Source organism: Vombatus ursinus, unplaced genomic scaffold (genome assembly GCF_900497805.2).
Source record: "Vombatus ursinus unplaced genomic scaffold, bare-nosed wombat genome assembly UNPS02014773.1, whole genome shotgun sequence".
In the NCBI taxonomy this organism is placed as follows: domain Eukaryota; kingdom Metazoa; phylum Chordata; class Mammalia; order Diprotodontia; family Vombatidae; genus Vombatus; species Vombatus ursinus.
This window is the reverse complement of record NW_020954551.1, coordinates 20272541-20298689: the sequence shown is the minus strand read 5'-3', so window position 1 is coordinate 20298689 and position 26149 is coordinate 20272541. Positions and strand designations below refer to the sequence as shown.

General features: G+C 40.5%; 1 protein-coding gene across 2 annotated transcripts in view; it reads left to right on the top strand.

Moving 5' to 3' along the window:
• The window catches only part of PDZRN3 (PDZ domain containing ring finger 3), a 283690-nt gene that overhangs the window by 201127 nt on the left and 56414 nt on the right, over positions 1-26149 (top strand). The window contains exon 1 of one of the 2 annotated variants that reach the window (XM_027864045.1): positions 9013-9315. The exons of the other annotated variant lie outside the window; for it this stretch is intronic. Within the exon in view, the coding sequence (XP_027719846.1) occupies positions 9247-9315 (69 nt within the window). The 5' untranslated portion in view covers positions 9013-9246. Of the gene's footprint in view, positions 1-9012; positions 9316-26149 lie in introns of those variants that run through there. 2 annotated transcript variants of the gene reach the window in all.

Below are 26149 nucleotides of genomic sequence, written 5' to 3'. Positions count from 1 at the left end.
GACTGAGGAAGCATTTGAACTCGGGTCTTCCTGACTCCAAACCCAACACATCATCCACTGCGCCAGTGCCAGACACCATGCTAAAAAAGAAATAAGAAATCCTTACTCTCAAGGAGCTTATGTTCTAAGAGGATAGAAAAGCAGTTACCGAGACTTCAGATACTCTTCCATGGATCATTCCACGCCTCTCTGCCTTTCCAACATAAACATCTTTTCTAAGTCCCTCCATAACATGGTGTCACCTTCATTTTTCCACTCTCTGTTCCTTCATCTACCCTTCCCGCTAGTCTAACTGTTGCACATCCACAGAATATGTTCATACCCGTGTCTAGACTGGAAATGTAAACAGGATCAAGATCTACTTTCTTCGTCTCTTTCTGAACTCCATATAGAACCAGCCGTGTAACCCCTCTCCCCTAGGGCACGGCCCCCAGCTTTTCAGGGTGAGGCATGATGCTATGGAAATGTGTGGGGAGCCTGTTTCTCACACCCCCTCCTGAAATGAGCTCATTGGGAGAGACAGGGTTGATGAACTTTATCCCCATGTGAACAGAGGAAATAGACCTGTGGGAAAAGAAGAACAGGGAAGATAATTTAGCCGGTTTCTCTCATGCTCAAAGTCTCTTCTTTTTGTTCCTTCTTGGTGAGGCAATTGGGGTTAAGTGACTTGCCCAGGGTCACACAGCTAATAAGTGCCAAGTGTCGGAGGCCAGATTTGAACTCAGGTCTTCCTGACTCCAAGGCTGGAGCTCTATCCACTGCACCACCTCGCTGCCCCACTCGGAGTCTTTTGATGACTCCCTGTTACCTGTGACATGAAGTCTAATCTCCCTAGCCTAACACTATCCAGTCCCCATCAGCCCTCCCAGTTGTATCTCCCACATTGTGTAGCATCATGGCATAATAGATTGACACTGGATTTGGAGTCAGGAATCCTGGTTTCAGATCCAGCATCAGACACTAACTGTGTGACCTTGGCCAAGTCCCTTAGTATTTCAGTGTCCTCATCTGTAAAATGACAGGGTAAAACTCTGTGGTGATTAATATCCCATCCAGTTCTAAATCTATGATCTTGATATGTATTTCGCACTCTAAACAAATGAATCAAATCAGTAGCCCCCAGACAACCTTGATATATTTCAACCAACTTGCTTTTATTCACACCTGGAAAACCTTCTCTACCTATCAAAATCCTACCCATCCTTCATGACTTAAGCCCCCACTTCCAAGAAGTCTTCCCAGATTGCTGTAACCTACCACATATTCTGCCTCCTCTCTATTCATGACACTTGGCCGTCTGGTATGGTTCAACTTTACTCTGCTTGTGTTTTGTCTTACCAAGTAGAGCGAGGACAAATATGTCATGCCTTGTACTTCCCTGTGTGCACCACAGTGTGTTCCCTGATCAAAAGTATAGCATGGCACCTCACACGAAGCGGGTATAGAGCTGGAAGCTAGCTCTGTTAGTGACCATCTAATCCAAGGGTTTCTGTAATGTCACCTCTGGCAGTGTCTGGTGGACCCTTTCTTAAGGCAGTGTTTAAATGCCTTACATTTACAAAACAACTTGCCTTACAAAACAAAATACATAGGGTTACAAAGGAAACCAATTACAATAAAATGAAATTATCAAAATATTTTTAAAAATAAGTCACAGACCACAGGTTTGGAACTCTTGCTCTCTTCCAACCTGCTCCAGTAGTAAGGAGCAAAGTAGACTTTGAAATTTGAAATGTCTGCTCTGAAGACAGGAGTCTGCAACAAATTACTGATGTGGCCTCTTTTATTTTCATTCATGGTTAGTGTGGCTCTGTCACTACTACTTACCACCTGGGTGACTCTGAGAAAATCACTTACCCTCCCTAGGCCTCAGTTTCCTCACCTGTAAGATGAGGGGAAAGAGGTTGGTCTAGCTGACCTCCATCCTCCCTTCTAGCTTTAGGTCCTCTCAACCAGGTGAATCATTCAAGGTTTTAAAGGATACATAATTCCCACAAATCTGTTCTCTTTCTTCCCAAGTCCTCTCTGGTTCTCTTTTTCCTTTCCTTAATTATCGAATTCCTTCCCTTGTCATTCTTCAGTTTTGCCTGTTAGGCCAAGTCTACAGATCTGATCATTAGAACTAGTCCCTCGATGTTCTTGATAGAACTGAAGACCCAAAGTTTCTGTGCCTGGAGCCCAGGAGTTTCTATTTGTGGGCTGAAAGACTAGAGCATTGTTCATTGTTCTTGCACTGTCCAGACGGGACCTGTGTTGCATCAGGAACTTTTAACAGACAAACACACATTGATGTGAGGCTGATTTGATATTTTCCCAAACTAGCCAGACATCACGGGCACAAAAGACCAAACTGAGGGAAGAACAATTCAAATTTTCATGACATTGATGTATTGTGTTTCCATTTAGCCTTCTGTTCCACAAACTGATTGTTTAACCCAGCAAATATTTATTAAACATGTATTGTGTGCAAAATATTCTGTAATCTTCTTAAGTTCAGTACTTCATTGTGGACACTTCTGAGTGCTGAGGACCTTAATCAACCAATGAATCAATCACCCAGCGTTTATCAAATACCTACTACCCTTAGGACATCATTCTAGGTACTATGGATACAAACTCGGAAATGAAATAATCCCTACCTTCTGGGGGGTTATAGTCAATCAGGGGAGAGAAAATGAACATTTAAACCTATAGATAAAATAAATATAAGGGAATTTCATAGGAGTGAGGATGATACTAGCTGATGTAGGGATTAGAAAAGGCTTCATGTAGAAGATGGTACTTGAGGGGACCTTTAAAGAAAACTTAGGATCCTAAAAGACAGAAATGAGAAGGGAGGCCATTCCAAGCATGGTAGACATCATGTTTCGAGGGGTTTTCCTGGCAGTCATAATGATTTTGCACTGATCTTCCTATACTCACCTACACCTCCCCAATCCCAGTGCCAGGCAAATATTATTTAATTAATTCCCTTCAAGACAGAACCTGAGAGTTTAAATACACTTGAAAAATCACATTGCCCCTAGCCTTGCTGTCCCTCATGCCCAGAAGGTCCTCCATCCTGACCTCCATCTGCCAGAATCCCTAACTTTTTTCAAGATTCAGTTTATGTGCCACCTCCTAAAGGAAGCCTTTTCTGAATCCCTATATTATCATTTCCTCATCAAATTATTTTTTAAGTGTTGTACCCCTCCCCCCAGAAGACCATAAACTCCTTGAGGGTAGGAACCATTTTCCATTTTGTCTTTGTATTTCAGGGCCTAAACACAGTGGCCAGCACATAGATACACATAAATGCTTGTTTGGATTGGATACGAATGACTGGCTTAGGAAGAATTGTAATAGAAAGATGCTAATATTCCAGTGCATTTAATTATTGGTCACTGCTAGCATTTGCTATATTGTATCAGATATCTTTTTCGTGGTCTGCTGAGCAAGGTTTGAAAATTGATGATAAAACTATGCCTTTGTGCTATTTGAATGGCAGGGGTGATAACCAGGCCACCAACTTTCCATCAGCTCACCACTTACTTGATTTCTTTCCAGTCTCTCATACATGCCTTCTCTCAAAATTACATCAGGTGGAAACAGTTAATAATTCTGCTCATCAAGCAGAGTTTCTGTGGGCTCTTTCAGGTCTGAGCTGGATCCTGGTGTGCCCTATTGTACAGAAAGTGTGCAAATGAACACAAGAACCTCTGGTTTTTCAAAGGATGATTCCTGAGCATCCATTTTGAGCTTAGAGAGCCATTCAGTGACTCTAAGTGACTATTACCTTTTTAAAGCCACTGGTCATTTTTTTTGTGCTGACACTGTTGCAGGCTTTTTTTGTGTGTGTTTATTGTGTTAATGTGGTTTTCTGCTGCAATCTACTCCTTCATCCTTCCTTGCTTATAGCCCCTTGTGTAGTTTTCAGACCCAGTGGCTATTACATAAATACTGTTAACTGACGGTAGAAAAGTCACCTTGTCCGAGATGTGGGTTATTAAAAACACTAAGTTATTGAAACATTATCCTCAATAAATTATATCTGTGTTCTCTGAAACAGGTAGGGAAGGTTTGTAAGATTCGTTGTTCCTCTAACTCATGCCAACAGCACTCTGGGTGCTTTTTCCCCTGGTTAACTATTATCATTAGTATTATTAACAATAACAGTGATGACAATAATTATATAAAGCAGGTTGTCAGAGATGACACCCCAGCCATAGAAGGGTCTCAGCATGGAAGGATACATGGAGTAAATGGCTCCCTCTCCTTCCTGAACAGAAGCAAGGTATGAATCTAGCCAGGGTGCCAAACTGAGCCGATCCATGGGAGTTAGGTCCTGTACTCTCGTGCTTTCTGAAACATGCAATGTCGATTGAAGGAGATCTCTTCTCATCTTTCCTGTGTTGGCAAGGATTAATGGACCTAGCATCTTTCACCATCTCTAATATCTTATGAGGCTCTTCACAGCAATCCACATAAAGCAGAATGGAGGAATGTAGTGAGTCGTGGGATAGAGTATGCAAAACAAAAAAAAACTAATAAGAGACGCTATTTTCCATAGTCAACAAAATATACTTACTGAGAGCTGTGCATTCTCTACTCAGTGAGTAAAGAAACTTACAGCCAGGTGTGTCTCCATACTAGGGGCAAGCAGTGTGGCATGGGGAAAAGAGGGGTATGCCGGAAATCAGGAGAAACCTGGGTTCAAATTCAGTTTTTCATGTTTATTAGTGAGGAAGCTTTCCATGATTCCATTTTTTCATCTTTAAAGTGGGCAGGGAGGGGGAAATAATAAAAACTCCTGCCTCACAGAGTTATTCAAAAAAATCAAATGAAATGACATAGGTAAAGCCTTTAGAAAAACTTCGAATCTATGTAAGCCAGCTCTTATTTTTACCATTTAAAAAAGTCGTCCCTTGTAGTATTCAAACTTTCAAAGCACAAATCCTGGAGGCTCCCACTGATAATGATCCCTTCATTCCACATCTGTACGTCCATAAATCAGGGATCTGTGATTGTGTTGATATGGGAATTCCCTCCATTGATCCAGATTGCCAACATAGCTTTGAGAGTTGCCTGAGGTTCAGAAAGATTGTGACCTGCCTGTAGTCACACAGCCCATATTGAAATCAGAATTCTAACTTGGATCTTCCAAGTACAGCATCCTATCTACTGCCTCTTTGTCCTTGCTACAACTATACTCAGTGCGGTTCACCAAACATGGCTTCTGATGAGTTTCTCAGCATCTCTACTTTCTGAGGGTGTTGTTTTGTTTTTTCTTTTTTTCCTCAGCTCCATGAAAGCAGAGAGGGATGGTGTCTGTTTCATCATCCAAAGCACCACATACATTTGGAAACACTTTCTGATGATGATGGTATACAATTACTTCCTAGGGAAAACAAATGTTGAGCTCCTTGTTAAATACAATGTAAGCTTTTTTCAAGGCTAGTTGTTTTTCATTTGACTAGAATAGCTGTTATCTCAGAAATAGTTCTATCTATTACAAGGAACTTCCTGCCAGACAGTGGTCCCCTTTTGCCCTTAACAGAGACACTTTGACTGGGGTGATTGAACCCCCTAATGTATTTTACTGAAAAAGGCATACCTCATACTAGCCTATGGCATACCTTACTTTACACCTTAAACCTTGTGTGCTAATTGAATTTTATAAACTGAATCATATTCTGAATTCATTAGGAGAGTACACTATATTAAAGAACAAGTCCAATCCAACAAATATTTATTAATCAATCACTAACCATTCTGTTTTATTACAACAGGGCATGGCCCTCTGGATAAGGGAGGCAGGAGAGATATATTTGGGAATGAAGGTAATGTAAAAACAAATTATATCAATAAAATTGGTTAAAGTTTTTTTAAAGCATTTTTTTAAGCGCCAGGCACTGTGCTAGGCGCTAAAGATATGAACACAGAAATTAATTGTTCCTTGCCCTCAAGGAGCTTATCTAGAAAACAACATATATACAATGTATACAATATACACACAAGATTACTTCAGAGGTGGGGAGCCATTTTGAAAGATCAGGAAAGATCTCATATAAGAAATTGTATTTATGGTGAGCTTTGAAAGAAACTGGGTGAGGAGTGTTGGCGCATGCCTGTAATCCTTTCTGCTGGAGGAGGCTGAAACTGATAGATCATTTGAAACTGTGGATTCTAAACTGTAAGAAAAGCCACTTGGGTGTTTGCATTAATATGGAGGGTGACCCTCTGAGAGCTTCCCAAGGAGGAGCAAACCAGCCCAGGTTGGAAAGATGGACCAAGTTAAAGCTTCCATTGGAATTGGAACTGTGAATGGCTACTGCATGTCCAGCCCTGGTGAGATAGAAACCTAGTCAGCCAAGGTGAGGGGGAAGAGGGGAGGGAGATTGAGAAAGAGAGAGGGAGAAAAGAAAAGAGGGGGAGAAGAGACAGGAGAGAAGGAAGAGAGAAATGGAAAGAAGAAGAAGAGAGAGGAGACAGAAAGGGGAGAGAGAGGAGAAAGACAGGAGGACAGAGATGGAAAGAGGAAGAGAGAGGAAGAAGGGAAAGAAGAGAGAGATGGAGAGAGAGGAAAGAGAGAAGAGAGATGAAGAGGGGGAGGGGAGAAAAGAAAAGAAGGGTGAAGGGGAGAGAGAGGAGGAGGAGAGAGAAGGAGAGGGAAAGAAAGATAGAGATGGAAGGGGGAGAGAGGAAAATGGATGAGGAGGAGAGAGAGGGGATAAAGAGGAGGAAAGAGATGGAGAGAGGGGGAGAGGAAGAAAGAGAAAGATGGAGATGGGGAAAGAGAGAAATAGGAGAGAGATGGAAAGGGAGAGAGGAAAAGAGGAGTGTGTGTATGTGTGTGTGTGTGTGTGTGTGTGTGTGAGAGAGAGAGAGAGAGAGAGAGAGAGAGAGAGAGAGAGAGAAAGAATGCAAACTAGGGACCCTTAAGTTCAGGGGTGGATAGGGGAGTGCATTCCAAGCATGGCATGTGCAAAGCACAGAAATGAAAGATGGGGATGTCATGTATGTGAGTTTCAGAGGGTCAGCAGAAGGAAGAGCAGTGTAATTGAACTCTAGAATGTGGAAGGGGCATCATATATTAGAAGCCAAGAATGTAGGCTGGAGCCAGGTTTTCACTAAACTCCTATTATTTGCTAAACCCTGGGATTTTAAAAAGGACAAAAATCCAAAACAATGACTGCCCTCTGAGAGCCTGCATTAGGCAGATGCTCAGTAAGGATAAGGAAGAAGCTACTGTGAAAATTTACAGTCAGAAAATTAGGGGCAGAGAGTGACAGAGGAAGGAGAAGGAAAGGATGGATGATGAAATGAAAAGGACTTTTGAAAAACTACAAAAATGGATACGTTTTATATGGGATTGGGACCTCATGGACACTGTAAAATCTGCAAATGAATTCACAGGCATACAAAAGAGACCTATACTGCCCTCGTATTTCGCTTACTCCAGCAGAGAAACATGGTGGCAGTGTGCCTGAGCTCACACACAGAGGGCTTTGGCATCGTGGGCAGAGAACAGGTGCCCACTGTGACCTGTTACAGTCCCTTCAAATGCTTACATTTCTCTCCCTATCCTTGCAGAATTGGAAAAATTGTGTATTTCTAGAGAAAGTCAAGGAATTCTAGGATTATAATGGAGTTTATTAAGCCAAGGCTTTTGGCCTCATTTTCTGTATCAGTCAAATGGGACCGGTCACATCTGCTAGTTCAGGGCCCCAAAAGAATTTCATAGCGACTCATTTAATAATATCTATACTGTACTTGGAGCATCTCAGGGGAAAGTGGCATTGTTATTCAACCTCCCTGAGGTCTGAGTGAGGGAAATAGAAGTCTCCTTCAAAGACAGTTAAACCTTTACAAGATGAAAGGAAAGACTGTGGAATTAATTGGGAGAATTTTAAATATAAATCACTTTAGTTAAGAAATACCCAGGTGACCTTCAAGTAGCAAGGTAAATCCTAAATAATCAGAGGTTGAGTAAATTAGGCCATTAACCTTACTCAGTAGGAACTGTGTCCAGAGGAGACAGAGTGGACACATCCTCATAGAGCAAGACACTTCAGACTCAGGCTATATCTTCTCCCGATTTGTTTGGATTGCATTGTGTTGGAACTTCCTGTCTTCCTCAAACACGACACAATGAAAGGTGAGATCAGCGGTCACAGTTGAGCTTAGAGAGTCAGTTTTTAAAGGGAAAGAGGTATTTGGATGCTCATCAGTTCAAGTAGAGGATATCTAATACAAATTTATTGGGCCAATTAGCCTAATGAGATGAACCCTGAAGAATTCACAGTATCCATAAATCTGAAGGGGGAAAAAAAATCACACACAGCTGACAGCTTCAATTATTTCCAGTTAGCTTGACAGATCTATAATAAATAACTTTTCATCCTTTTGAGATGGAAGCATACTTAATAATCACTTTCTTGCACCCCTTTTCTCTATACTCTTTTTTTTCTACAGAAACTAAATAGCTCCAGAGCCTTTGTTATTATGTACTTCTGACTACAGGAAGAAAATGCATTTCTCAATTAAGGAAATAATAATTTTAACTGCATGTAAAATGCTGTTTGTGCAGCTTTGTTTTTTTCTTTTAAAAAACCTATCATTTGTATTCTTCCCAAGAAGAGTTCATTTCCATAAACCAGTTTATGTGACATAGTTATCTACAGCATTAAATACATTTTATATCATCAGACTTTTTTAACAATATATTTAAAAAATGTATTTCTATTTAGCTTAAACGTGTTAGGAATCATCCTAGGGGACTGTGTGAAAATGTAGTCGTTTGTTTGTAATTGCCAGAAAATGGTTTACAAAATTGTTAGTGGCTTTTATTGCGTGCGCCCTGCTCCTGGAGCACTTGCTTGTTAATTAGAGAAATTTCAACTGTCATAGTCGGCAATTATAGCTTCTGTATCATTGTCTGTTATGAATAGTCAATGAGGTCTGATTAATATGCATGAGCAGCAGTATATAGGGTGTGCATTGGACCACAATCCAGCAGCCTTACTACAGCAGTAGAGGGAGTGTTGTGGACTCCGAGGGAAAGAGGGAGGAGGAGGGAAGGAAGAAAGCATTAAGGAGAAAGAGGTAGCAGCTTCCCCAGCCCTCAGTGCAATGCCAGTGTGAGCTGCTCCGCTGACTCACCTGGGCGTTCCAGAGGATATCTTCTCCATGAGTGCTAAGTAACTGGGGCTGTCTCTGTGGGAGCTGGTGAAGAGGGAAGTGGCTTTCCTTGCCGATCCTCTAAACATGGGATGCAGCTTGTGCAGTCTGCAGAAGCAAGAAGAGCAGTACAAATTACTGTATGAAGTTTGTCAGGTAACCAATGGGATTTTCCTGCTGAAAAGATACAGGTTCTCAGCCAGCTGGCATGGTGGGAATAGGATGCCTTCTGGAAGGGGAATTTGGAAAAGTATTTGCAGGAAGGGCAAGGCAGAGTTCTAGCATCTCTGAATTTCATGCATATGGTGCCTGTTTACTCTCTTTTTGTGATTAATCTTCCAGCTGCACCAAGATGGTTAATTTTGACTAGCTGAATATATGTTGACATGTAATTAAAGCAAGGTCTGGGCAGTCCCATCCCAAAGCCACTCACCACAGACATTTCTCCCCGTGCGTGTTAGGTACCGTGTTTCAAGGAAGGGTCATAGCTTGGTCATGCACTCTTTGAACAAGTTGGAGGAGACGTGTCCGATGATTGATGCCTGGGAGGTTTTTGTCTCTGTTTACAAATAGTTTTAAGGGATTTCTTTCAGGAGAGCACCAGCATCTTTATTCTTTCAGCAACTTCTCGGGATGGAACATGTGGTTCAGATTTATGTTTCACACTTTGAAATGTCCTTACCTCGAGCCTATCCAAAAGAAGGAGAAAGGGACTTGAATTTGGTTGGGGATGTTCCAAGCTATTAGCTGCTTACTTTCCATTAATGAGGGAAAAATTGAAAGCTGGAATGAAAAAAAAACAGAGTATGGAAAAAAGGGGTATTAAAAAATTGTATTGTAAACTGGCTTTTGTGGGGGTGGGGGGACTGGATTTAAAATATGCCACTCCTCAAGTTCTAGTGAGGCTGGCTCTGATATTATTAATTTAACATTAATTTTCTTAGGGGACTGGGGGGTTGAATTATCCTGACTACATAAAGTTTTTCTAAAGTAAATTTAAAAAGTTGTTCTTCCCTTAAAATACATTTGGAAGAGGGGGAAAGGAAGAAAAGAAATATAAGTATGAAGATTACTAGAACAAATAAAGGACAAGGTGAATTTTTTTTTCTTTTAGTGAATCGGACAGTGATTGCTGTTTTACTATTTACATTTTTAAAAATCCGGAGACCTCAAATGCAAACAGCTTAGAAAGAACTTCCCCAGCAGGCTGGTTTGAAAGTTGCCGTTTTCCCCTTTGCCAGCAGAGGGCGATTGTCGTCACAAAAGAAGCCCAGGACAGAGTACTGGGACCTTTGTGTATTACCTGCATCTTATCACAGGCTCCCACACTGTGGCAAATCTAACATGTAGACTCTTATCTGGGGCAAAGTGTAATAAAGATGTTGGAAGCCAGATTTAAGTTTGGGGGGAGGGGGGCTTATTTTGCTCCGCCTTTCATTGTTTCGTTTGCCAGGCATACATTCCCTCTAGTACCTTTTGTGATGTTATGTTGTATTCATTACAGTCGAACGGCAAAGGACCCCATTGTTAAATAGTGTTAGTGAGTTTTACAAGATCATTTCTGAGGAGACCAGGTTCTCTTGGACTTAAGCAATCTCAGAAAACCGGCTCTAATTCAGCCTCTAGTTGTGATTTTGACGTCTGTGCTGTTCACATCAATTCTGCTGTATCATCAGGCACTGCCTGTCATAATAGTTAGCCCTTGTCCCTGCCAAGTTTCCATTCATTCTGAGCTGGAGGGCTCTTAATGAGTCGCACTTTGAAGAAGTGAAATGAGAACAAACAGAAACCATCATTTCAGTCAGGTAATGGAGGGGTTTCCACTCAGAAGTGAGCAGCAGAATGTGGAAATCACCACCTGTTTTGTGCAAAGCATCGCCTTTAGCCTCCTATTCCTCCTCCAGATGAGGTAAATATCATTCCATGGTCGTGGTAGGAGATTGGATAATTATCCCAAGAGACCATAACCGTACCTCTGCTAGATTGATTTTTTTTCCCAATAGGTTAATCTATCTAATTTGGCAAAATCTTATTTCCCAAATTAATAAATAAATGTCATTAGATTTTGATTATTTCTTACTTTTTTTATACAAGATAAATTTATGCGAAAATGTTTCGGGCCAAACCACCGCACAATGAATTTTGATAAATGACTTCCATCTGGCCAACACTTTGTCAGCAATTTGGGAAGCCATGCAGATGCACTTTCAGGAAAACGAAAGCTACTTTTCAAGCTCTCTCTTAGGCTTGTAGGATCATCAATCATGGAGCAGGAGCTGCAAGGGACCTCAGACACCACCTAACACAATGCTCTTATTTTACAAATGAGGGGACCGATGCCCAGTTAGCTTAAGTTACTTCTCCCAGGTCACATAGTAGTAAAGGTCAGAAGCAGTATTTGAACCCGGATCTTCACAGGTACCAATGGAATAAGTCACATCCCCTTGTCTTCATAGAACTTAGAATCCTAGAAATTCCCAAAGCATTGGCTTCCATTAATAATTCCACTTTCCCCATTATCCATCAAAGCTTTATGACAACTGAGAAATTAAGGCTTCCACAAACACCAGTTCCAGAAGGCCCAGTTGCCTTGCACAATAAGTCTTCAGAATTGGAGCATGAAGAAAATCAAATATTCCCAGGCTCGGAGTTTATCCCTTCCCCATCTAGTGGTAATTCAGAGAGATGCTCTTCATTAGGGTCCTTGGCGTGCTGCCTACAATTTCTTCGGGGGGCTGCTGTGAGCCTAATGACACAGAACAATGATTGGGCCTCTTGTCATGCATGCACCTTATTGTACCTTTAATCACATCATGAAAAAAAAAAAACACATTAAGGGACCTAGTCATTAGAATGCATTGCAAGTGCCGTGAATAGCTTTGATGCACTTTGGACTCTAGTCAGGATCACTGTAGAGGGTACACCCTCTGCACTACCCAGTGATTTCTCCTCAATGTTTTCTGTACCAAGTAGTAATTTAGCCTCTCAATCATGTCCATTCTTTGTGCTTCTGCAGGAACTGCTACCTGCTTGAGATTTCCTCTTCGGGTGTGCACCCCAGATCAGTGTAGAGCTAGTGTTTGGTTTCATTTCTCATTACTGACATTTAAGTTGACACCATAGGGGATGGCCCTAAAGTCCCCAGGTTATTTTCCAAGACTCAGGAGCATCATTAAAGAAAGAACAGATGGAGAAAGGATGGAGCTGCTTGGAGGTTATCTGGGGTGCATCTTCTTCTTGTACAAACTAATTGAGAAAGAAGATCAAATGGCTTAAGGGATTGGGAAGGGTATAGGGAGCCTTTTCACCACCTGGTCACCTTCACTGCCATCACTGACTGGAACTCCACCAAAGCTGGTAGGGACTGAAACTCATCATTAAGCAACTGCTTTTCAGTGGAAGATGTGAAATGACTTGGTGGTCTCCAACATTTTCCTTTGTACAGGCAGCCCCCTGCCATAGGTGTTACTACCTGGTAATCCCATTTGTAGAAAGGGGCTTTTGAGATTCAGTTAGCCAGCCCCAGATGGCATCCTCCCAAAACAAAGTGGAAGAGGCTCACCTTTAAGTGTAAAACCAAATAGCGAGGGAACTGAGTCTGGGATACCCATTCCTTCTGTGTCTTTACTGAAACGATCCACTGAAATTATTTTTTGAAGCTTGTCCTACTAAAATAAGCAAAGAGTAGAAGAAAGAAAACAGGAAATAAGAAGAGGAGCAAGAACGAATATGGCTGGTTAAAGTTTAGCTTTTATTCAAATCAAACATTAGATAAATATTGATCCGGAGTGCCAGCTAGAGAAACAAAGGTCTGACAAATGTTAACAATAATATTAGACATTCATGTAGTGCTTTAAGGTTCACAAAGTGCTTTGCATATATTACCAATTAGAATGTGAGCTCCCTGAAGGCAGAAACTATGGTTTTATCTTTCTTAGTATCCCCAGTATTTAAGCACAGCACCTGGCACATAGTAGGTCTTTGATAAATGCTTGTGGATTAACTGATTTACATTTGATGCTGACAACAAAAGTAAATGTTCCAGATAGGATTGTATTCATTTTAAAGAGGAGGAAACTGAGTCTTGGGAGGAGTTAAGTGGATTTCCTATTATCAGAAAGTTAGCTGATGTCTAAGGCAGAATTCAAACCCAGGTGTTCTTCATGCCAAGCCCAGCACTCTATCCATTATGGAGTACAGTCTCACAACTGCAATTAAGACACAAGTCATGCAGCAGCTATCAAGGGAGCAGTGCTCAAGTGTGCCGTAGCTCCCAATGGCCAAGACTTTGTAAAAAAAAATCCTGTTGCAAAAAGGTGCATTTCTCATCAGTAAACATTTATTCAATATCTGCTTTGCATAGTATTATATTGGGCATTTGAATGGGAAACTTACTTAAAGCAGCCAATTTTTTGACTTTGTGACCATTACATTCAAAGTCCACGTTGTAGAACAGCCACAAAATCAGTGTTGTGTGGGATGGAATAAATATAGTCAAGGACTGAAGATTACTTAGCCACTTATTTGCAGAATTGAAAGAGTTGGCATATTTTGATTGTTTTGGAGATCAGTGGTCCCCATATTCAATGGCAAGGGTGGCCTGAAGAGTCTGTGCAACTGAAGATCATGGATTTGGGGCTGAAAGGAACCCTAGAGGTCATCTACTGTCACCCAAATCCTTCATTGTAAAAATGAGGAAATTTGGGTTTGGCCCAGGGTTTCAACTTAGGACCCTTAACTCCAAATCCAAATTGCTGCCTCTGAAAGCAATCTCATGAATAAAATGCAAAGCCCTTAAGAAAATGTAATAACAGGAAACATCATACGGGATGATTTTGTGCTTTACCTCAGAGCTGTTTATTGGCAGGCAATAAGATTCTCTGAGAGCTATGATTATGACTGATGAATATTAATTTTCATATTTACGCACCTCTCTTACTGCCTGTATGACTCTGGACAAATCATTTAACCACTCAGCCTCCATTTCCTCATCTGTGAAATGAGAGAGTTGGACTCAGTGGCCTCTTAAGTCTCATAAATCTGATATAAATCTGTGTTCTTAATAATCTGCAATATTTTGTTATACATTTGGCTGTTCTATCAGGGAAGTGGTGATTTGTTTTCATGCTTTAAAAAAACTCATGCCTTTGTAAACAGTCTGTTTCTTATTTGATTAAGCAGTTATAGTACTCAATTAGGTAAGCATACTCTCAATGACTTTCCAAGTTGTCTATTTCAAGAAATAAACAACTGTATTAATTTTGTTTTCTAAATGTGTAATGTTCATTCTAAGAATAAAATGGGCACATTGCAAGCTCAGCTGTGTATCGGTCCTTTTAAAGTTAATAAGAGTTAATATCACATGTATAGTGTTTTTCAACCGTCACAGAACTATGTAAATACTAACTTGATGAGAGATAAGTGACAGAATTGAGTAAACTTGATCTCTATAACATTGTAGGACCTTTTACACTTAGTGGGAAAGTAGAAGCCTCTTTGTTTAAAGGAAACGTTATTTCAGAAAGCTTTGTTCTAAGGAAAGTTTTCACTCCTTGAATTAGTTGGCAGGGATAGAGGACCTCTGCTTGACGTGGAGGGGAGGGATAACCTCTTCACAAAAGAGCCCCATAGTCATTGCTATGCCTGTATGTAGCTGAGAAAGTCTTCTTGGAAGATCAGTCACTTACCAGAAACTGACAAGTGAAATTGTCCTCTTCCTTTCCATGAGTGATAAAGTATCCTGCATGTCAGAAACTGATAAAGAAAACACTGTAATATTGTATGGGCAGTTAGGTGGCACGGCAGCGGATAGAGCACTGTGCCTGGAGTCAGAAACTCGTCTTCATGAGTTCAAAGCTGACCTCAAACACTTATTAGCTGTGTCACCCTAGGCAAGTCACTTAATCCTGTTGGGCTCAGTTTCCTCCTCTGTAACATTAACTGGAGAAGGAAATGGCAAAGCATGCCCTTATCTCTGCCAAGAAAACCCCAAATGGGGTCACAGAGAGTCAGACACGACTAAAAAAAGACTGAATGTCGTATTATGTGGCAGCTAGATGATGCAGTGGGTAGAGTGCCAGGCCTGGAGTCAGGAAGACTCAATTTCCTGAGTTCAAATCTGGCCTCAGATACTAGCTGTGTAATCCTGGGCAAGTCACTTACCCCTGTTTGCCTCAGTTTCCTCATCTATAAAATGAGCTAAATATGGAAATGGAAAACCACTCCACTATCTTTGCCAAAAAAAAAAAAACAAATAAGAGGTCACAAAGAGTCAGACACGAGTGAAACAACTGAACAGCAGCAAAAAGTCATATTATCATAGCATAAGAAAATAAACAGAGGAAGAAGGGGAATTAATACTCTTCTTAATTAGTCAATATATGACCAGTTACTACTTACAGACCTCAAAGGCCACTTAATACACCCCCTTATTTTACAGATTAGGAATTTACAGAAAAATTAAGAATTTGCCTAAGGTCTCACTAATAGTATGTAGCAGAGCCAGGATTTCATCTTAGGTCAGATAATTCCAAGTTCAGTGTTCTTTCTGCTCTGCCACACTCCTTTACCACCTTTCCATCTCCTTCCCTCCTATAGTTTATCAAAGAGTAGCCAAAGCATTTTACATATCCTAAATTTCTTCAGTGCTTGAACCAACTCTAACCAAGTCTCCAAATGTATTAAGTAGCCCAGACTTGCATTAGAAAAAGCTTTAGTCATGATGATTGCTTTGGTGGATGGGACTTTTTAATGGGTTGCTCTGCTACATCTGCTTATTGCAATGAAGCAGGTGGTAAGAAGTCACAGGGGAGGAGACAGTTTCCCTGCTTTACTGTCACCCATCAGACATGGCAAGCTGAAAGAAAACATATGGAACAATGAAAAAATGCCACTTTAATATATGTTTTCTGTTGTGTTCATTAATAATGAAGGTAAAGGTCATGGTTCATTTGGGGAGCATGGTAAATGTCCACAGGGCTATTGGAAAAACTGAGTAGATATGGTTCTTGGAGCCCTTGAGAATTTTCTGAATCTTCTTAGGATTGGGTTGCCTTAAAAATCACAAACATTCACTCTCTGAAACTCATAGAGCAATATGCCTCCTTGACTGGTGGAGCCTTAGTCACAGAATGGGTCATTTTAACAAGCTGTCCATGTTAACAAGCTGACCACTGCCATAAGAAAAGAAAAGAAAAGAAAAGAAGGAAGAATTCTGCTTTGACACATTGGAAGACCTTTTTTTGCTGTGTCTTGAATGACCTTATTTTACCTGAGCTTACATGAATTTTATATTACAATTCCATCGAACTTGGTCCTTTTTATCCACTTTGATAAGCAGCCTATTCAGAGTTTTTGCCATTGGCCTGTGTTTGTAAATGCTCCTGATGGCTTCCATTGGTTTAGGATTAGCTCAGGTGCTAACTCCTACAAGTGGTCTTTCTTCATCTCCTCTTCCTGTGTTAAGTGCTTTCTCCCTCATCACCAAATTACTTTGTATGTATTTTGTAAATTTGGAGGAGGAATGAATTTGGAGGAATGTCTAAGTTCTGTTTTAATCATGTTGAGTTTAAAGTGTTGATGGGACATTCAAGTGAAAATGAATAGTGAGCAGTTGACAAATCAGGGCAGAAGGTTGAGAGAAAGATTAAGGCTAGGTATATGGATTTAACAGTCATCTTGGCTCCTGTGTTTGGCCTGCAGAATCTCAGAGGCACTGAGTCACCTACCATGGGGGTTATTAGGCACTCCTCCAGAATGTAATTGAGGTTGAAGAGTTTAACCAAAATACTGTGTACATGTAATTATAATAGGCTCTAGAGAAGATGGATGAATGAAAGCTGGGCAGTGCTGACAAAACAGTATTGGGAAAGTAAATGTGTGTTGGATTTATCATGCTGAATACAAGCAGGTCTATTTAACTTAGAATATAAACTCCCAGAGAGCAGTGACCATTTCATTTTCTCTCATTGTTTCCCCTGGGGGCATAGGATGGTGCTGGGCATTCTCTTGCTGTACAATATTGATCAAGCATTCTGATGATACAAATAGAGAATGAAACAATCCCTCCTGTCAGTAGGCTTATAGTGTGATGGGGGAGACAACAAGAATATGTACAGATATGTGCAGCATCAAGCTAATGCACATGTGTGTGTGTGCACACACACATACACACTTACAAAATAATTAAATGCAAATAGTTTGGGAAGTGACTCCACTAGGAGCCAAGAGGAACCAAGACTTCGTGCAGAAGATGGTGCCTGAGCTCTATCTTCAAGGAAGAGAGAGACTCTAAAGTGGACGTAAGGGAGTGATGGTGGTCATGGCCATGGTCCCAATGGGCCTCAGGACAGGGGTTACAAAGGTATTTGCTTCTTCCAAAGTCAGTGCTTTTTCCAATAGACACTCTCTATGTAACTATGCAATAATACTGTATAAGGGGGCAGCTAGGTGGAGAGAGCCAGTAGAGAGAGCACTGGCCTTGGAGTCAGAAGGACCTGAGTTCAAGTCTGGCCTCAGGCACTTGACATTTATTAACCATGTGACCCTGGGCAAGTCACTTAACCCCTATTGCCTCACCAAAAAGCCAAAAAAAATATACTGTATAAAAAGTGATGGGCATCCAGGTGTCATGGATAGAAAGCAGTCCCCAGTCAAAAGTCAGGCCCAGCTTTTAACATATGCTGGTTGAATGACTCTGGACAAGCTGCTTAACCTCTCAGTTCCCCCAAGCAACACTTTAACACTAGAAATTGCAGAATAGTTTCTGCTCAGCATTGGTAGAGGGAGTTTCCTCACTGGGACCTCCCTATATCAGTGAAATCATGAGTCTGAAGGAGAAAGACAGACAGACACAGAGACAGAAAAAGAAACTTCTCAAATGTCCTTTGTAGTGTTTTAATGAAAAATATATCTTTTAGAATTGTTTTTCTTACATTTTTTCTTTTGTAAAAATTTGTCAAATGATTTCCCTTGTTATCTTAGTATCTCTCTATGTGTTATTTCATTAGGAAGAAGAGTACCAGTCATATTGTGCAATGAGATGATACTTTTCCTGATCTAAATCAGTGACTGCCCTCACTAGTGACAGGAATAAGAATGTAAAGGACCATCACATAACCCACCTATTTTACAAACCGTCTTTTGGAAAATAGCCTTTCCAATCCCTGAAAGGCCTCCCAGTTCCCTTGCTTTTTTTATCCCGTCTTAAAATGTAGTCTATTTTAGAACTTGGTAAAGAAGTGAATAGGATGCCTGGAAAGAGTGTCTTAAATGGGTAATAGATGCTATAGAGCTAATATCTTGGCAAGCATATATCCTTGGGTCATGGATGCTTCTACACAAAGAAACATCCTAACCATTATTTTTTAAAAAGCATCTGTAAGATTTGTGAATGAATAATGGACTCACAACTCATATTCTGCATAGAAGCCTTCCCTTGTCACCATATTATGCCCATAAAAAGCCCACTAATTCGACAGGCGGCTTGGAAAATAATAGTCTTTTTTCCAAAGTACATTACCTAGGCCGTGAATGGCCACCCAGGTGTATTTGTTCATGCAGTCAGTCCTTTATTCCCCAAAGAAAGCCAAAAGCATTGAGATTTAGGGTGCATCAAATTATAAGTGATACTTTTTTTTCTAAAAATTTTCAAGAAATATGAGCCGCCATCCTTAATCAAGCAGCTGTTTTATGTTTTCAGAGTCTAGTGGGTCACCAACCTAGAAAACAGTGTCTTCCATAAAATTTCACTTGGCATTCAGCAGTTGAAGATGCTACAGATGTGTGTGTGTGTGTGTGTATTTCCTCCAGAATGAATGCGATATATTACACTTGGGGCCGTGTTTTATCTTGTTATGAATTCACTAGAATGAATAGCTTGAAATATATGTGCTGTATACTTAACACATGAATTATAATACATATGTATGTATATTATGATACATAAGGATGCATATGAAGTCTGGATATTTTTCTTATGAGATGATTCATTCATACACCTAATCTTTTGTTATTACTTCTTTGATGTATTATTTCCCTCTGCCTTGCATTAGATCTTTTTTTTTCTCTTTGGGGGTCTTATTCAGCCTCAGATTTGTGGTCCCTTTTGTAATGTGTCTAGGAACCTTCCAGGAGTTTAAAGTGGTTATTTAGAATAGTTTTCTCACCTTAAATTCCTGTTTGTGTGACTTCTACAATTGAAGAGTGAACAACTGAATCAGATACCCAACAAATATTTTTCAAATGGTGTGGCTAGAGGTGTAAGGAGCAAAGAGTGTCATAGATAGAATGTCAGAGCTATAGGGGCACCTATAAATGAGGAGAAGTACCCTCATTTTACGTTTGAGGAAAATAACACTCAGAAAAGAGAGTGACTTGCCCAAGGTCACATGTCTACTAAATGACAACCCAATTCAAACCTATGTCTTCCGATTTTGTCTACTGCAGCAGTTCTCAAATGATTTGATCTCAGGATCCCTCTACTCTCTTAAAAATTATTGAAGATCTAACCCCTAAGAGCTTTTGTTTATGTATGTTATATCTCTCTATATTTATAATAGAAATTAAAATCTTAATATTATTATGAAAACAGTTTTGACATCCCCGTAAGTGTCTCAAGATCCCCAATGGCTCCCCAACCATGCTTTAAGAACTAGTGATCTAATGTCCTTTCTACTAATTCATAAACTCAATTGATAAGCACCGTACAGTGTGCTTTTAAGCACTAGGTATAGACAGAGAGACAAAAATGAGACGGTCGCTGCCCTCAGGAAGTTCACATTCTATCCAAAGAGACAACATGTAGATGGATTTATGGATAGATAGATAGACAGATAGATAGATAGATAGATAGATAGATAGATAGATAGATAGATAGATGAACAATCAATTTAAAATAAACACAAGGTAGTTTGGGAGAGGGGGGATTAGTAGATGGATGGGAGCAGGAAAGTCTTTCTGTGTAAGGTGGCAGTTACTTTACCTAAGTCTTGAAGGAAGACTGGAGTTCTACTAGCCGGAGGAGAGAAGAGACAGTACATTCCAGGCATAGGATATTGCCAACAGAGGTTCAAGAGATGGAGTGTCATGCATGAGGAACAGTAGGAAGGCCATTTTGCCTGGACTGTTCCTCATGCATGACATGCAAGAAAGGGAACAATGTATAATGGAACCAGAAAGATGGATTGGGGCCAGGTTGTCAAGGACTTTAAATGCCAGTTTATCCTACAACCCAATGAGCGGGTGGTCCAGTCTTTGGCTGAAGAGCTCCAATGACCAGAAGTCCCACTGCCCACCTAAGCAGCCCATTCCACTTTGGCATAGCTTATTATTAGGATGCATTTCCTGTATAAATTCAAGGATAAATTCTCAGTTTTGCCTACTGTTCCTGATACTGCCTTCTGGTGCCAAATAAGACAGTTCTTAACCCCTATTTCTACATAAAAACCCTCCCTTGAGTGCCTTCCCTCTGAGTCTATTTTCCATTGACAGTGTATATGTGTGTATATGGTGTATATGTATATGTGTATGTACATATATACATACACATAGTATACAGTTATTTGCATGTTGTCTTCCCAATTAGAATGTGAGTCCTTGAGGGCAGGGACAGGGCATGCTTTTGCCATTTGCACAGTGCCTGACACATAAGAATTCCTTGTTGACATGATGGACTTATCATTCCCCTACCTTCTTCCCCTTCCCCTCAGGCTTTTCTTTCCAGGCTAAATGTATTTATTTTCATCTTACAGACCACATAGACCTGCCCTCTCCAGATACTAGACCGGAGCTGCACCAGTACTTGTGCCTAGGGGACACTATCAGCCAACCAGAAGGCACACTTACTAATTGTCCTTCCAGGGATAAGTCTCTATGACATGACTTCGGAAGGATGGCAGGGGGTGTACACATAAACCACAGTGTCATTGTTGCTGAGCAAAAAGACACTGAAAAACCACTGCCCCAAAGCTGCCCCAAAACTACCATTGCCCCAGAAAGCTAAAGAACAAAAGCATTTTCCCACTACTGTTTTGTAACTCTGGGTGATGGCCAGTCGTGTTTCCAAGCCACGTTCTCACTTCCAGCATTCTCATTTTTTTTTCCTCAGACCCACACTAGTGTGTTTACTGAAGCACAGGTCTGGATGAGTGTCCATCCAGCTGGGCTGTCTCTCCTATAGACTGTAATATCAAAGCTATAAATGTCATCCCCCTATCTGCCAGTCTCCTTGCCTTAGCTTTGCTAGCTGATAACTTTTATTTTTTTTCCTGTTCCCACCATGATTTTTCCCCTGAGCAGTATCAAAAAACCTTTCCCTTCCTTTCTACTATCTACCTCCCTTGCCTCTGTAATTGTCTTTCTTCCGCCTCTCTCCTGTGTTCCCCCTCTCTTCTGTGTTCCCCCTGTCTTCCTCCTCTCCATCTCTCCCTCTTTTTTCTCTCTCTCCCTTCTTTCTCTTTCTCCCTTTGCCCCTTTCCCTCCTATAACCTTCTTTCTTTCCATTCTCCTTATTTCCTTCCTTTCTCACTCTGTATATCTTTCTTCTCATTTCCTTCCTATCTCCTTTTCTCCCTCTCTTTCTTTCCCTTCTTATATCCTTCTTATCTCTTCTCCACATTTCCTTCCTTTCTCTCTCCCTTTTTCCCATCTCTTTTCCTCCTATGTGCTTTTTCTTATCATTTCTCCCTATTTCCTTTTTCTCTCCGGTTTCCTCTTCTCTTTCTTTCCCTTCTGTATCCTTCTTTCCGTCCCTTCTCCCCATCTCCTTCCTTTTTCTCTCAGAAAGATGAGTCTGACTGACTCCAGGCCCAGTATTCTATCCACTGTGCCACCTAGCTGCTCTAATACAATAGCTAGCATTTATATAAGACTTTAAGGTTTAGAAACGTTTTTGATTCTCACAACGACCTGGGAGGTAGGAACTATTATTATCTCCATTCTACAGGTGAGCAAGTAGACATGCCCAGGGTCATGCAACTTTTTGTTGTTCAGTCATTTTTAGTTGTGTCCAATTCTTTGTGACCCTGTTTGCAGTTTTCTTGGCAAAGATATGGAGTGGTTCACCATTTCCTTCTTCAGCTCATTTTATAGATGAGGAAACAGAGGCAAACAGGGTTAAGTGACTTGCCCAGGGACACACAGCTAGTAAGTATCTGAGGCCAGATTTGAACTCAGGAAGCTGAGTCTTCCTGACTCCAGATCTGGCACTCTATCCACTGTATACCTCGGTGCTCCATGCAACTAGTAAATAGAATTAGTAAACATGGCAAATTTTAATTGAATTTTCATTTATTTGCCTAGAATTGTGCTCATTGGTGTAGAGAATATAAAAGTAGCTAGGGACACAGTCCCTACCCCAAAGATTGTTCCAATCTTGTATTCTAGAAGAATACAAGTAAAACTTTTCAAACAATGCAAGTCATTATATTATCAGACCCAGGTTGGTGGTTCAGGCTCTGAATACTGTGGGCCTTGGAGAAAGGTGAGATCAATGTTGACTGAAAGAGCCAGGAAGGCTTCCTGAAGGAGGCAGGATTGGATGGATAGGTAGCTTTTCTATAGATGGAAAGAGTAAGGGAGGACATTCCATTAAAATAGAAAACAGCATTAGCCAATGCCCTGGGCTGCCTGGAACAGAATGTTACTCTTAAAGACTTAGTAGGAATTGTGATTATATTGGTTAGAAGAAGAGAACTAGAGAAGAATAAATGAGGCTAGGCAGTGTCTGAATGTTAGGTTGAAGACTTTAATTTTGTTTCAGTAGGTATCAAGTAACCATTATGGATTCTTGAGCAAGAGGATGATATAAGGAACCCAGTGTTTTAGGAGAATTATCTTAGTCATGTTATCTGGGTTGAATTAGAGGCAGGGAGAATTTCAGCATTCAGGTATCAGGTGGTCAGTCAGTCAATCAATCAGCATAGCATTATTAAAGTGCCTACTATGTGCCAGAAACTTTTCTAAGGTGATGAGAATGTTAGGAGTAAAAGCAGAGTCTTAGAAATATTTCAGAGGTTCTCTGAAGTCCCAAATTCTCATTTGGTGATATCCCTGGGTTCTCAAAGACTCAACCAGCTGAATGTAAGCTCTGGAGCATGGAAAGCCTCCAAGTACAGATTCAGCAAAGGCCTATTATCTAAGGGCAGCATATGCTGTGGAGAAGGCCCTGGATTTGGAGTCAGAGGAGTTGGGTTCAAACCCTAGCTCCATCACTTACTACCTTTGTGACTTTGATTAAAGTATTCTATTCATTCTAGACCCGTTTTCTCCTGTGTAAAGGGAGGAGGCAGGATTTATATGGCTTCTGAAGTTGCTCCTAGCTTTAAATCTATGGTCCTTGCACCATCCTCATCACTTCTGGAGGGCCTCCCTCATCTTCAAAAGATGGACTACCACTCAGCATCTCATGGAGGGGTCATAACAGCAATGGTGGAGGGAATACACACAAAATATTTGAAGTACTCACTTATTTCAAAGGAAGAAACTTCAGTATTTAGGAATAAATAGAAAATAGGGGTTTCAGAGAGGAAACAATCAAAATTAATTGTGTGTCAAAGCCTAGGTGAGTGGGAGAACATGGTGGTCATTTGAACAGAGGGAAAAAGGAAAGGGGGATGCGGAGAGGAAAAGCTTCTAGATTATTCTGTTTTGTGAATAATCGGTTTGCATTTTTTTAAATTGGTTCTATCTCCCTTCTCTATGTAATGTCAGTTCTAACAAATGAACACAGAGTTATGAGACATTATTTCTTTCCCCCTGCTCTCAGCTGCTACAGAATATAACACAAAGAAGAATAGAGACCATGTGACTGACGTTGCCTTCCTTTTCTATCTCTGCTGACTAGGAACTATGATTCCCACCTTTTACTGCCCTGAATCTCTGGAACAGGGATGTATATTCTTTTTGTATTCCATGGATCCTTAGGCAGTCTTGCAAAGCTTATGGACCCCATTCCATACTGAGATGCATAAAATAAGATATAAAAGAATACAGGAAAATCATTTCTATTGAAATTCAATCACCAAAATAATTTACAAAACAAATTCTCAGAATGCTTGAAATCTAAAGGACTCCAGGTCAAGAACCTCTACCTTCTGAAGGCCCTACTTGAAGGTCCATTCTAAAGAAATAGAAATAACTTAGTGTCTACTCCAATAGAATATTTAATCTATAATATAAACTATTTTGCATTTCCCATGGATGTAAGATTTTTTATCTCAGCCAAATAAGAAGGTAATCCAAGGAGGGCAGCTCAGAGAAATAATGTTTACTGGAAGGCTGAAATGCGTGATAGCTTTGAGCTGACCCAAGTAAACTTCTATTTCCTTGGTACCAGGAAACTGAAGAAGTCATTCTTCATAATCTCCAAGGTTTCTTCCAGCTCTAATTCCTGTCATCCTAAATGACCATATACCTGTTCTTGGTGGCCATGACCATTGCAATGGGATTACAGGTGTCTTTGTTTAGTCATGGGAAAATGAAGTCAAAGGGAAAAATAAAGCAGGCTGCTCGAAATATCCAATTTAATGTGCTTTCCCTATCCAGTATTTTACATTTGTATAATTTTCTTAATTTTCTTATTACTTACAAATCTTTACAAACTTCAATCAGAATCATAGTTCTGAGTGCTTTCTCTTTCCTCAGATCTTCCTGGAGCCCTTTGTCTGATCTTTCCATCGCTCTTATCATTCCCTCATTTAAATGCATTTATCTGTGTACATGTTGCAATACCCTAATAAGATGTAAACTCCTTGAAGGCAGGAACTCAGTCAACTTCATCTTTCCATCCCTAGTACCTAGGAAAGCACCTTGCAGAATAGCTGATGCTTAGTAAAAGTTTGCTGAATTGAATTACTCAATTCATACTGGTGGTTTTCCATCAGATTATTTGGTTTTTCCTTTTTGTCCTTCATCACCCGATACGTTATGCTTATCACCTGACTTCTGATCCAAAAAGCCTTAGTCTGCACTTACTCACTGATATTCTGGGTTTTTTTTTTCCCTAATGCTCTCATTACTAATAATGGTAGTCATACTTGAAAACTAGTATTACCTGGAGAACAGTAGAGAGGAGAATGGGTGATGTGAACACACTGAAGCTTGTTATAAAACCAATTTATGAAGGAGACCCATGGTAAGAGATGCAATCACAGGATTACATGTGTCTGGATGAAAAGTAGGTGGACTGGTCAGATGACAGCAGTAAGGTGGCTAATGGTGGTGGTTTTCACGTTGTGTTGGACTCTTTGTGACCCCATTTGGGGTTTTATTGGTAAAGATACTGCACTGGTTTGCCATTTCCTTCTCCAGTTCATTTTACAGATGAGGAAACAGGCAAACAGGGATAAGTGACTTGCCCAGGGTCACACAGCCAGTAAATGTCTGAGGCCAAAGTTGAGCTCAGATCACCCTGACTCCAGGCCTGGCACTCTATCCACTGTGCCACCTTGCAGGCCAGTGGACAGTCCTGGTATTCTAGAAGCATCTCATTATGTCAATAGGAAGAGAAGAAAGAACATTACCACCCCTGGGGTCATAAAGGGAGACATGGGCAAGAGTCACTTCCAGTGGTCTGGCCTGTCTGTGTTGTGTTCCAATTCGTTTCAGGGAATCCCCACACTAATTAGATGACAGATCCATTTGAGGATTTTTGAGTGTAAATAATAATAGTATTAATATTTTTTAAATAATTTAATTAATTATTGATAGCAGTGGTAGAATTAGAATTAAGTTCATTGAGTTAGAGCTGTCAGGGACCTCGGAGACCATCAAGTACAAACCACTCATTTTACCTATGAGGAAACTGAGGCCCACTTAACCAAACAGATGGAGTGATTTGCGCAAGGTTACACAGGTAGTGAATAGCAGAGTCAGGATCCGAACCCAGATCTTCTGACTCCCAGGCGAGCACACTTTCCTCTGTGCCTCACTGCATTGCCTTCTCTTATATCATCTTTAACTTTTGTAAAGCACTTTCAAAGGGCATAGCATC